A 13,637-nucleotide genomic window follows, 5' to 3' on the forward strand; every position below is an offset into this window, starting at 1 on the left:
ATTATAGTCCCTGCTGGTACATGCACAGAGTAGCACCTCAGACGTCTGGATATATACAGTATGCACAGCATGCATGACTGGGGATGGGATCAGAATAAAATTCAGTACAGAATGAATGTATCATTCATTATATCATTAACAAGGGCGATCAGCAAAACTGTTGGTAATTATACTAATGCCCTGGCAAATAAGTAAGGCAGCTGATACTAAGAATCATTCAACACAAGGATGGACAACTAGTGTATGTGTGTGTGCAAGCCACTTTCCCACTTGCTCAATTGTTCAAGAGCTACCATTTTTGTTTCGTTTTGTTCTGTTTTTTAGTTAAAAATACATATATTTTGTATGTATTTAGTATGTTGTTACATAATGTGTATTTTTAACTAAAAAAAGTGCAACCCTTGAATACTCAACCAAGTGGGGAAGTGGCTATGTGCAACTAAGTGCGCATTCACACAAATTAGTTGTTTACCTCTGTTGAATGATCAGTGAGTGTTCAACAGTGGAACACACTCCCTCAGAGAGTGATGGAGTTTCCTTCTTTGGAGGTCTTTAAACAGAGGCTGGATGGCCATCTGTCAGGAGTGCTTTGATTGTGATTTCCTGCATGGCAGGGGGTTGGACTGGATGGCCCATGTGGTCTCTTCTAACTCTGTAATTCTATTATTCTATGATTTGGTTTTGTTGTTGTTGTTGTTAAAAATACATACATTAAAAATTCCATGAAGTGTGTAGATAGAATTCTTTAAATTAATGAATTACGAAGTGGACCTGTATTTTTATTTCCTACCCATACCAGTTTGCTCCCAAGGAAGCAAACTCCACCACCATTTTTCTTCTCTCCTTCACATATCCCCTTTTGTTCCCAGAGTGCTCAGCTGCTACACACCCACCAGCTGAAGCACACTCATCTTCTCACTCAGCAAGGTGCAGATGCAGAAAAGAAACACCCTGCCACTAATAACAGTCAGCTCTGTTGTACAGAGCTCTACTGTACAAAGATGCCCATCTGATTACTTTGCTAGTCACCCCGATACCCTGAAGACCCATAGAGCCAGGCATTCAGGAAGCAGTTGGCTGACAATGCCAGCCACCAGCCATGCCACAGGTTCTTCCACCTGTCATAATCTCTGCCTTCTGCTTCTCACCACCTCTAGTTGTAGTGACAATCCCTGATGCCTCTAACAGCACCAACTCCTCTGGCAGCCAACCATGCCAAGGAAAAGCATGCCACTGGTTTTTGGCAACTGGTTGATGGGAGTTGAGGAAAGACTTGAAAGCCTTCTGTGCAGCTGTAGATGGAATTTTGCCCATCCATGATTTAATTCATGTACTGTGATAAAGCTGTGGGCATATCCTACCTATGGACATCTCATTGGAATATCTGATTGGCCATTATGGAGTAAAGGACGCTGAGCTGGATGAATCTTTGGCTTGATTCAGTGTGACTTTTCTTACGTTATTTGGCAAAGACATGTGATGGTGAATGTGAGAAACAGATGAGAACAGGACGGATGAATCAATAGATTAGACTGAGGTATTCTGGGATTGAAAATGGGTCCCAGGTCCAGATAGTTGAACAGCATACATATAATTGTAGAAATGATGCCATGAGTAACATTAAGAGAGATTACATGCTAGTGTGTAGAAGTGAGAATCTAGCATCGTGCGACATGAGAGAACCAACATTATCAATGCTCTGGACCCTGGCCAGAGGAGGCTGCTCTGCCATCTGTCCCTTCTGGCTGAGTTGGGCACAGACTGGCAACCAAGCAACAATATGTCCACAGTGTGAATCAGAGGCTCAGCTGCATGAACCAGAATGGTAGCTTGTGATACAGAACACGGTAGAGGGGGTGGGAAGATGAGATGGGAGCTCAGTCCACTGTGTCTGACATGACAGGCTAAAACCTGTTCTGCTCTGAACTTTATATTTCTCCAAACCTCTGGATAAAAGAGGATTATGGTGCATCTTTTTAGCCCTTAAAGAATAATGAAAAGGCACTGAAATTCAAAGACCAAGAAGTTGTTATGAACCTTCCCTGATCTACTGTTTTAGTCTAAGTTGAGAGAATTTATTTTTTTACTGGTAATGTAGGTAAATTTGGTTCTTGAGTGTGTTCATTTTTTTTTCTTCCCGAGATCTGTTGTTTATGCCCATATCCATTTCAGCAGTTAAGTATTTCATTTTGCAGTGTTAGAACTGCCACTTCAGTGGAGAACAAAGTAGAGTTGTTCCTCTGTGCTTTGCCCTCAGGCTGAGAAATAAAAGTAATGGCTCACCAAATGGCTGTTCTTTTGTACAAAGTAATCTCACTTTTGAAAAAAGCACTGGGCATCAGAGATAAGCTAACCTCAGTCTTGCATCACCTACCTAACCACTGAACTTGAACTGAAGTGCCAGGGAGGACAGTTCCAGACCCAATATATCACTGTTTCCCTCATCCTCTACCATGGGCCACTGAGACCATCTGGACAGTGAGACAGATCTTAACAAATTATGCTGTGGTGGGGTCATTTTAAGATGACTTAATATTGTTCTATTACTATCGTATTATTGCATTTTTATTTCTCATGAAAGCCACATTAGAGGAATGTGTATCCTGAAACCTGGCACATGAATGCTAAAGAGAATCTTTAAAAAATAGAATCCCCCTGAACAATAGCAGCTGATGGTTTACATGTCATTAAAACAGCTTGCTTTGTGGGTCAGTCAGTACTTTAAACAGGATATCAAAGGCTGCATCCGCACTAGAGAAATGATCCATTTTTACACCACTTTAACTGCTATGGCTCAATGCAATTGAATTCTGGATTTGTAGTTTTGTGAGATATTCAGCCTTTTCTGCCAGAGAGCTCTGGTTCATAACAAACTACAATTCCCAAAATTCTATAGCATTGAAGCATGGCTGTAAGTCAAACCAGATTATTGCTTCAGTGTGGATGCAGCCACAGGTGCTTATTTTCGTGTTCTGCCCCTTAGACCATTATAGTGAGTATGCCACCAGGCAGATGGTTTTTAGAGTCCTTCTCAGCAATGGGGGCAAACGTCACCAGAACTAAAGGCTATTTTGTAGTTAGAAGCCCCTTCTAAATTGTTTTGTTTTAGTAGCAGCCTGTGAAAAGGGCAAAGGCAAAGAATAGACCATGGGAGTAAATTTTCTCTATTTTGGGGAAATTGTTCAACACTGCCAATTGTTCCCGTTACCCAGCATTCTATTAATGGCACACACAAATAAAAGTCCAATTTATGCCTCCATATGTTTTCTTTTGGTTTTGTGGAGGCTGGAATTCTCTTCCTCTTTCTGCAACAAGAACAGCCCCAAAGGCCACCATTTAGCTACTGCAGCCTACACTCCACAGCCACCCAATGGCTGGTGGAGATTGGGAGGAATCAGAGAAGCATCTGGTTATTTTTCTCATAGGCGCACTACAGACCGTCCTTAAAGGACGGTCTGGAAGCAGTGCCGTTTGTGCTGCCGGCAAGCCACAGTGGATATACCACGCAGCTTGGCGGTGGCAAGAAAAAGAAGCCACAAAAAGCAGCTTCTTTTTCTGGCGCACCACTGACGCCACAGTGCGCCACTGGTGCACTTGCGACGTCACCTGGGTGCCACAATATGCGGATGCTAGGCGTCCACCACGTCAAAATGGCGGTACCCATGTGTATAGGGCACCACCATTTTTACACCCCCACCACACGTGAGGGACGTTTGAAAGCACCACCCCTTGCACGTGATGGGGGCGCCTCACAGCGCCCATTTAAATTGGGCCATTATCAGATGCAGAGTAATGCCATTATCCATTAACATTTCCTGAAGATCCTAGCAGATCTTGACAGATGATGTCATCTTTCTGCATCTAGCTATGGGGGCATAGCCAGACATTTCTCCATTCCTGGCACCCTGTTCTCCACCAGGCACTGAATGGAACTGTTTTAACAAATCTGCATGCAGACTAAAAGTACATCTGTTTAGTAAATATCATCTAAATACGTGTAACAGATTGTATGTAAGACCCTACATATATTTATTATTTTACAATTTATTTGTGAAATAATTTTTTATATAAAAAAAACCTAATGAATTAAGAAGAACAAATTAGTGTTTCAACAAATTATTTCCAAGCTTTGGTCCTCAGGTCCATGAAGCTTCCAGGGCTGGGCCCAGCCACCAGACTAAACAGAGAAATAGTGTGGGAAGTCCATATGATGGCTTGATTCAGTCCCATGGCACTACTCGAAGGCAATAAAATTGTTAAGGAGGACCTCACCAGGCCTCCCCAGCTGGCCTCCCTGGCAACAGTCCAAGAATGTGAGGTGCAGATGTTGTCTGACCCTGAGCATTTGGAGGAAAAATCTGAGATTTCTACAGGCAGCGTCCAGACAAGTTCAAACAGTGATACCTCTCCCTTACAAAGAAGGAGGAGGTGGAGGAGGAATTGGCTCCATTTTATCAATGCTAAGAAAAGTCAGAGATTAACTCCTAGGAAGCAAGATTCTTGAGTTCTTAGAAGGAGAAAACCAGAACTGAGTAATAATGTATTCAAAAACTGGATTTGCACCTACTGGTATGTGAATGTTTTTCCATTTTTAAAGCTAATTTATATTCCCTAATAGGCATCCCAGAAATCACCATAATCTGCCTTACCTTGATATTTTTTCCAGGTTTTTACTGAAGCCAAATAGTTCAGTCAGTGTATGTATTCTGCAGTACATCCAAATGTCCATTTGAAAATACGCATCAGCATCTCTGCACCTCCTAAATTTTCTTTCACAACCCAAGTCCTGCGGAAGAAGCCACATTGGAAAGTCATTACTGAAGGTTTGAATAGAAGATATAAGACTTGTGTCTTAAAATCATTGTTACATAGTGCCATCTGCAGCATGATAAAGAATACAGCAGCAGTCAACAGGGTTCTATGAAGACAATATTCCTACCTAGCTGCACACTTTTTTCTATCAAGGGTCACATTATTGGAGGTTGTCTGGGGTGGGAGGATTCATCTTGTGCTAATAGTAGGAAGAGCTACAGCTACAGGAAAAGGCCACCAAAGGCCTATCTATTGATCATTGTTTGCTTTCATGTGTGGGGGGTGGTGAATCCACTCCAGGTTTTAGTTTAAATATTAAAGGACTTATCCAAAGTGCTGAACTCTCTCTTTAAAATTCCCTATTCACTTATTTATTTTTCTAAAAAAAAAATCTAACCTGCCCTATATCAAAAGATCTCAGGGTAGATACAAGTAAAATTGAAAAGTTCACATCACTGTAAAAACATGTTGAGAAATTGTTGTGATGTGAATTGTTTTAATAATTTTTATTTTGGCAAACTTAATAAAAAACAGTAAAAATTGAATCAAACAAGTTCAGATAATTCAGAACAATAAAAAGTAAATAAACAAATAGCATACAGTATTAAATACCATTAACAGGTTAAAACAGATTTAAAAGATTAAAACAATTTCTTAGACCATATGCATTGCATTTTGAGATAAATTAGTGAGGCCCAAAGATTTTAACAAACCGCCATGTTTTTACTTCTCAGACAAATGAAACCTGTGTTGGGGCCAACTGGGCCTTCAAGGGGACACCACTCCAGAATCGGACTACCACAGCTAAGAAGGCCTTCTCCCACATCTTCACACAGTGTACTGAGCTAACAGAGGCGTTCCCTCACAGCAGGCCTCAACCCATAAAGTGATCACTTGTGGAAGCCTTTTGAAATCAGGTCATGGGCCTTGTGATATCAGTCCAAGAGCTAGATGCAACCTGGGGGCCACAGATTGCTCTCCTCTTCTCTAAATAAGTAGTTTGAAGGTAGAAAGATAAGGAGAAGACTACAAAGTTTGGATAGACTCAATAAAGGAGGCATGGCCTTCAGCTTGCAAGACCTGAGAGGGGCAGTAAATGATCATATTGTTGACTCACACGGTTGCCATAGGTTGAGATCAACTTGACAGCACATAACACACACAAAATGGTTTAAAATGGGCATAAAAGTCACAATTAAAAAGAACAAATTGTGAGATAAATTGTGCAATAGACTTGATAGAATTACTACACAAGAAGGCAATGATTTATATAAAATATGTGCATGTTTGTTTACATTTAGAGACCCGTGACTATAATTACTGCAATTTAAATACAAATGTAATACATAGGCGCGTTACAGACAGCCTGTTTGGGGCGGCCTGTTCCCGCCCCTTTCCCCGCCTGATCAGGGCCTCAGCTGCCACAACGGCAGGCTCTGAGGCCCTGATCCGCCGCTTTCCAGGCTGCAGGGAAGCAGCAAAAGGCCGCTTCCCTGCAGCCTGGAAAGTTGTGTTCTTGGGGCTTCAAGCCCCAAGGACACCCAACGGCGGCGGGGAGGAGGAGAAAGGGGCCGCTCGGCCCCTTTCTGCTTTGCCTCACTGGCACAGCCTTCTAATGGCTGCTCTAACGATGCAAATCCTAGAAGGAGCTCCGTTTCGGAGCTCCTTCCTACACCGCGAAAAGGGCACCCCATGCGCCCTCATGTGGTGCGAGGACGTCACTTCTGCTTCCTTTGGAAGTGGCGCGGTTGTGACGTCACAATGGCGGCGCCCATGTGTATAGGGCACTGCCATTTTGTACGTACCAGGTACGTACTAGGGTTAGGGTGTCCGGAAGGGACGCCCTTTCCTAACCCTAGTACGTACCTGGTATGTACTCTGTGCATATCTGTAACGCGCCATAGTTACTCAAAATGCTGGGGATCCCAGGAGGCCACCACAAAATATTTCAGGAGAATTTTAATAGCTGAAATAAAGGTAGCCTGGGGCAACCCTTTGTATGTCAGTTTCAAATCATACAGAACTCCAGAGGCAGCTCCAAATAGGTTTTTTATTAATAAAATAATGAACACACACACACACACACGAGAACTAATGAAGCAAAGGTGGGAGAAGGTGAAAAGTGGAGACCTTACTAATGGTAATACTGTACCAATCCTGAAGCATGGTTCTAATCAAGGGGTGTCCAGAATGGAGATGGCACAATAGCAAGTGGGATGGTTGGCTTATTGAGGAATCTCAAGTTGAACAGAGATTCTGTCCTGTTTCAGACTAGTGTGCAGGCAGTGATATTTATACTCAAAATCATATCCCAGGGAAGCCACATCAGGATGAATGGATTACCTTAGTGCTAAATGGTTTTCCCACGGGAGGAGAATGGTTGGAAGATTGAGGAAACGTTCAGACAATTGACAAAGGAAAATTCCTACTACTGGAGAAGAGTCCTTTGTCTGAGTATGCACAACCACCTTCTTCGGCCAGAATCCCATCATTGCCCTCCATAGATAAAGGGCTTATGCTGATGTCTTTGGGTCATCTCATTGTGGGAGGTGCTCTTGCTCCCTCCCATGCTCTGGATTTCCAAATATGGTATGGCCAGGTCTCCGCATTAAGACCTGACCCTGGGGTAACAACATCTCACTCTTATGAGGAAGGTTGTGATCAATTGACCTGCATGTGTGTTCAGCCTATTGACCAGTTGTTTAGATTTGCCATTGCCTTCCCTGGAGGCTGAGAGCATTTGACTTGCCCAATGTCATCCAGTGGGTTTCATGGATGAGTAGGAATCAAATCTGGTCTCCAGAGTCAAAGTCCAATACTCACCACTAAGTCATGCACAGGTATATTGTGGCTGTTAAAACTTTAGTTCAAAGGTACAACTTTTGCTACCTGCCAAGCACATACCAACAACTGCTTCATTGAAAACATAACCACATAACAGACATAATTTTTAAGCATATTGGGCTGCTGAACTGATTGTATGTTTTGCATTGATACTGGATCCATCAAGGGCAGGAAATATCTACTCCAGGTGATGTTGAACACCATCTCCCAGAGGCCTTCGCCAATATAACCAGTAGTGAGGAATTATGGGAGGTGCAATCTGGCAGGTCACACAATTCCCACTCTGCTTACAATGAATTTTGCAGTTCCTAGCTGTCTTTAAATGTCTGTAGGGATGTGATGCAGAAGATGAAGGAAGTTTGTTCCCAGCTGCTCCAAGGACTAGAACACAAACCAATGGATTGAAATCACAAGAAAAGAGATTCTTCCTAAAAAGCAGGGATAACTTCCAGATGGTAAGAGCCATTCAACAGTGGAATAGACTGTCTTGCAAGGTAGTGGAATTTCCTTCTTTGGAGGTCTTTATTTAAATTCCACTACCTTGCAAGATGGTTGGATGCCCATCTCTCAGGAGTGCTTTAGCTGTGTATTTGTGCATAGCTAGGTTGGTCTAGATGTTCCTTAGACTCTCTTCCAACTCTAACATTCTATCATTACATGATACTCCACTAAAATGAATAAAAATTAGTTCTGAGTACATGTATATGTCTCATTGCCTTGAGAAGTAACAGTTTCAGCATCAGTATCATGGTGTCCAGCCATGAGAGGGAAGGGGGACCCAGCGCTCTCCTCCCGCCTCCTTCCCAATTTCCAATGAGGGCCAGCTGGAGGAACTCAACCCTCCTTAGAGTTTGTTTAAATTATTTAATTTATCTCAATCTGTAAGGAATGTTTATTGTTAGTTTTCTTTTTACTTTTTTGCTTTGTTAATTGCTATGTATTTGCTTATTTTTTTGCTGCTGTTAATTTGCTATATATTTTTGGTTTTGCTATTTACTGCTATTGTTAATTGTTATCTTATTTTATTGCTATTGTTTAATATACTTCTATGTTACATCTGTTGTTGTTTTTTTAATTTCATGTTTATTGTTATTGCTCTGTATAATCGCCCGGATTCCCAGTGATTGGGCGGCATATAAATTATTATTATTTATACTTGTTAATTTGTCATGAGTGTCAGGACTTCCATTACCTCATAGCCTAAGCCTCTTGCAAAGTGTTGAGGAATTATGTGCATCATGGGGTGGAAACCCAACCCACCCTGTTCCAAAGCCCTACTCATCAATTTAAGCCAAAGTCTTCACAACAGGAAAGAGGAAAGCTGATTGCTAGAAGAAAGAAAAGGTAGCAGAGGTATTAGAGTCATAGAATCCTAGAGTTGGAAGAGACCATAAGGGCCATCCAGTCCAACTCCCTGCCATGCAGGAACTCTCAGTCAAAGCATACCCGACGGCCATCCAGCCTCTGTTTAAAGACCTCTAAGGAGGGAGCTCTTTAAAATTATAGGAATACCAGGGAATGACAGAGGCAGAGAAGACTCTGGATGGTTGATAACTCTGTTTCTCTCTGTCATCACCAACTGTAATTGGGAAAGCAGATATTTGGAGGACCTCAGGGAGTCCTTGGCTTGGTTTCTAAATAAGGCACAAATTCGGACAGGGGAGGAGTAGGGAAAAAAAATAAATGGAAGCTTTTGATGCTGGAGCCAAGAGTGTAAAAACAAGGCTTGCCTGCTCAACTGCTTCTTTTTCTACTCCTCACTTAGGTCCAAAACACACTGCAGAAATAATCCAGTTCGAGATTGCTTTAACTGCCCTGGCTTCCAGAATCCCAGACCACTGGCCAAGATGACTGAGGCCTCTGGAAGCTGAAGTTCAAAACATCTGGAGGACCAGAGTTTGGGAATCCCTGGTCTAGGAGGTGAGGTGATAGAATGAAAGGTTTCTTTTTGGAGTGTGAGAAGGACAGTCATTGCCAGAGGGTAGGACTCAGGTACACCAAGTATTGATGCAACCTTGGCCCCTGAAGAATGTGACAGCACCTATAATAAACACTTCAGAACTAGTAAATCATACCTGGGAGGCTGAACAGATCAGAAAGACACAGTGGAGATCTTACTATTTGGACTACAACTCTCAGCAAGCAACTTCTCTGAGCTCTGGTTCCATCCTCACTCTCCTATTTTATGTCACACACGACAATTCTACGGCAAGCCACAGTGTGCTATTTTGTCTGAATAAGAAAATTATGTTTTGTGCTTACTCCATAAACCATAATCAATCTGTGTTTTATGATCCTGATATGCAGGGCAACTACAAATACAGTTGGCTGGCTCAGACAAAGCAATAAAATTTCTAGAAGTTTTTTTTTGGGAGAGAGGGACAGGAAAAATACTTAGTTTCACATTATGCCCATATTTAGCACTAACGTTTCATACATAACATATAAAATTGTACCATTTGACACCTTTCTGAAATTTAAATATATAAAGGCCTTAATTTTCTGCAAGCAAAAGTGACTACTCACTATGCCAGGGCCCTTTCACACACCTCAATTATAGCACTATTATTCCCTTTTAACTACCATGGTAACATCCCACGGAACTGTAGGATTTGCAGTTTAGGGAGGGGTACTTAGAATTCTCACTCAGAGAGCTTTAGTCCCTCACCAGTATTCCATAAGATGTTGCCACTGCTGTTAAAGTGAAACCTTAAAGCTAGAATGTCAGATTATGAAAGGTCTCATATAGAGAAAGTTGCCCACTGCTGCACTCAATGCTACCTAAGCATACAGATCTTAGTTTTCCACTATCTGAGAAGCAGGAGGAAAATGAAAACAGAAAATACAAAATTCATAATAGAATCATAGAATCGTAGAGTTGGAAGGGCCATCCAGTCCAACCCCCTGCCATGCAGGAACTCTCAATCAAAGCATCCCCAACAGATGGCCATCCAGTCTCTGTTTAAAGATCTCCAAGGAAGGAGACTCCACTAAACTCTGAGGGAGTATGTTCCACTGTCGAACAGCCCTTACTTTAATAAACAAAACAAAGTTTATTATTTGGACAGAAACAGTCACAGTTCTAAGGACTAGGTAGCAACATATTTGGATAGAAAATTTAACTCAGTTTATGCTAATGTGTTTTGGAATTATATTGATTTATGTATAGAAGTTCAGTAAATAGCATACACAATATATGAAAGGATACAAGTTATTCTATCAGTCACAGTGTTTTCTAAGTGTATGTGTATGTGCCTTCAAGTTGCCTCTCACTTTAAGGATTTCTTAGGGTTTTCTTTGGCAAGTAATACTCAGAGGTGGTTTTGCCAGTTCCTTCCTCTGAAATTTAGCCTACAGCACCTAGTAGTCATTGGTGGTTGCCCATCCAAGTACAAACCATGGCTGACCCCAATTAGTTTCCAAGATCACACAAGATGATGGAGATAGGTACGGAGTGCACAAGGTCATGTAGTGTGCTGGCTCATGCCATGGAATTTCAGGCAAATTCCACAGGAAACAGAAAGTCTATGTGCCCCAGGCTAAGGATCCTTTGTGCCAGGATCATTTTGGAATTACAGGATTGGCAACCAAACAGGCTGATCATAGAGGGTGAACTGTACAGGATGATGTGAGGCCGGGGAGGGGGGGAACACCACACAGAGCTTTTGACCCATGTATACAGGCGCTATTATTCATCTCAAACCAAGAACAGATGGCAGGAATCAAGATCAGATGCCTGGTCAGATAAAGTCAATGATTTGGTGTTGCATCTAAATTATGCTACACCTTCATGTTGATTTGAAATGTAAAATGAAAATTTTGAGGGCCCTTACATGGTGACATCAGATCTTTACAGTAGGTATACAGAAATGGTGTTCTCTCTTGTTCCCCTGCAGTATTGTCATCCTGGTTATCCCTTGAAATCATGAAGTAATTAAAAAGTAAAATATGAATCTAAAAAAAAAACCCTAAACTTTCTTGAAATAGACATTTTTTAGCAAATTAATCCAAGTTCCTTTGCATTTTTTGGTAAGTGTCAACCATTCTACTGAAATTTCTGTGTTTTCCTCTAGTGAAACCAGAAAACAGTGGCCCTGTCTTCTGGGATATAATTGCACTGAAAACTATTCTGAAGCAGAGAGCAGACTACCTGATTTTATTGCACCAAGGGGACCCAACTAAGCTTGACCTTGTGAATAAGGCAAACAAGGACTGGGAGAAGACAAGGGAACTTGGTCTTAATAGGCTTTCTTTGCTAGGGGGAAAACATTCCTTATGACCAGCTGCAATGCTATTGTTTGCATCAGACTGGGCTACTCTGGGAAGGCCAGTAATGACTCAAACACAGAGCATAAACAACACTTCTGACCTTTTGAGGCACACACTCTACTGGGGCCGTGTGGTCTGCAAACACAGCCATTCCCTTGAGCCTTGGTACCATGGTAAGGAAATAAAATAATCGCCTCTCATTTTTACAGCTTCATTCTGTTTAAAGGAGCCCAACCCAGAAATGCAGCGGGTTTTGTTTTTTTCATTTTGTTTTTTTAAAAAAAGAAAAACAGAATAATTCAGGGCTGGATCCTTGCTGTGAACTACTTGAGCTGTGGGATGAGGGTCCTCCTGTGCTTGAACTTTGAGGATCCTATTAGCACAAGAGGGTTAAAGTTGAAGAGACTAGTAATAGTAGCTTGCCCTTGGTATCGTATTTTTTGAATTCGGTATAGAGTTGTGAAAGTTGGACAATGAAAAATGCAAACACAAAGAAGATCAGCTACTTCAAAATGTGGTGCAGGAAGAGTGTTCTGTAGATATCATGAACCACCAAAAAGACAAATAAATGAGTGTTTTTACAAAATGACATAAACTGAGGCAATCGTACTTTGGACAAAAAGAGACAACATGACTCATTAGAAAATAATGCTAAGTAAAATGGAAGGCAACAGGAAAAGAGGAAGAGTGTGTTACCGGTGGATTGATTCAATAAAAGGAAGCCACAGTTTGCAAGACCTTAACAGGGCTATTAATTACAGGATGTCTTGGATGCATCTCATTCATAGAGTCTGCATAAGACAAAGCTGGCTTGACAGGAGGGTAAGAACAACAACAACAAAGTGCAAAGTATTTAGAAGCATCCTGATTTCATTCTAGCCAGCTTATCATAGCGCACACAGCACTTAACAGTTTTGAGAAACCCCTTTCTCTGCCTGCATTTGCACCACACACACATTCAGGTGTGGAACAGAGCCACAATCAACCCTTAAACTGGTGAACCTGTCCCCAAAAGCCAACAGAGAGATCTATATGACAGTACTTCAAAGAAACTGTTTACACCCGCAGCTGCAGAGCTATGGTCTAATTTTTTTATTACAATCAGTTCCTAAATCACATTATTCCTTTCAGCTAAATGCTCCTTCTCCCCTCACCATCAATATTTACACATTACAAAATGCATTTTATAGCCCCTTATAATATCATCTGCGAACAATTTAGTTCCAGTGCATGTTATAGGGTCCTTCATAATGAACAACTAAAAATGATGACTACATCAATTAAGGAAATTACGAATGTGGATTTAATTCTGAATTGTTCCCAAGCTTCTCTCAGTCTGCAAAAAAAGAAAGAAAGAGAAAGAGAGAGACCCATCCCGTATTCCCTCTTTCTGTCTCTTGTATTTAAGATATGCTTATATGTCACCTTTACGACTGAAGTAAATAAGCACATTTTAAAAGTGTAATAGAATGAGGGTTATTTAAACAGAGCCAATGAATAGATGCTGAATATTATGTAAATGAATTACACATTCTGTTCTAAACTGTCAAGCCTAAGGAGTTTAGAGAAACATAGAATCAGAACACAGAAAAAAAATACATCATACTTTTGAAGATCAGGTAAATTTTAAAACCATCAAAGCAAAGAAGGGATGAAGTTAAAGGCAAATTATACTTACCAAATTCTGAACATAACCTGCCGTCCACAAGAGT

The 13,637-nt window shown here is 41.3% G+C and overlaps 1 protein-coding gene across 3 annotated transcripts in view; it reads right to left on the reverse strand.

The window, feature by feature from the left end:
* Nucleotides 1-13,637, reverse strand: part of LOC149321307 (chemokine-like protein TAFA-4) — a 167,967-nt gene that overhangs the window by 101,978 nt on the left and 52,352 nt on the right. For 2 of the 3 annotated variants that reach the window (XM_089494982.1, XM_089495129.1), the window contains exon 2: nucleotides 4,650-4,786. In XM_089494982.1, coding sequence (XP_089351108.1) covers nucleotides 4,650-4,729 — 80 coding nt within the window. In that variant the 5' untranslated portion in view covers nucleotides 4,730-4,786. Of the gene's footprint in view, nucleotides 1-4,649; nucleotides 4,787-10,112; nucleotides 10,182-13,637 lie in introns of those variants that run through there. The other variant, XM_089495058.1, reaches the window with a different exon arrangement.

This window comes from Sceloporus occidentalis, unplaced genomic scaffold, assembly GCF_023333645.1.
Source record: "Sceloporus occidentalis isolate IW3139 unplaced genomic scaffold, rSceOcc1.0.p SCAF_1, whole genome shotgun sequence".
NCBI lineage: Eukaryota > Metazoa > Chordata > Lepidosauria > Squamata > Phrynosomatidae > Sceloporus > Sceloporus occidentalis.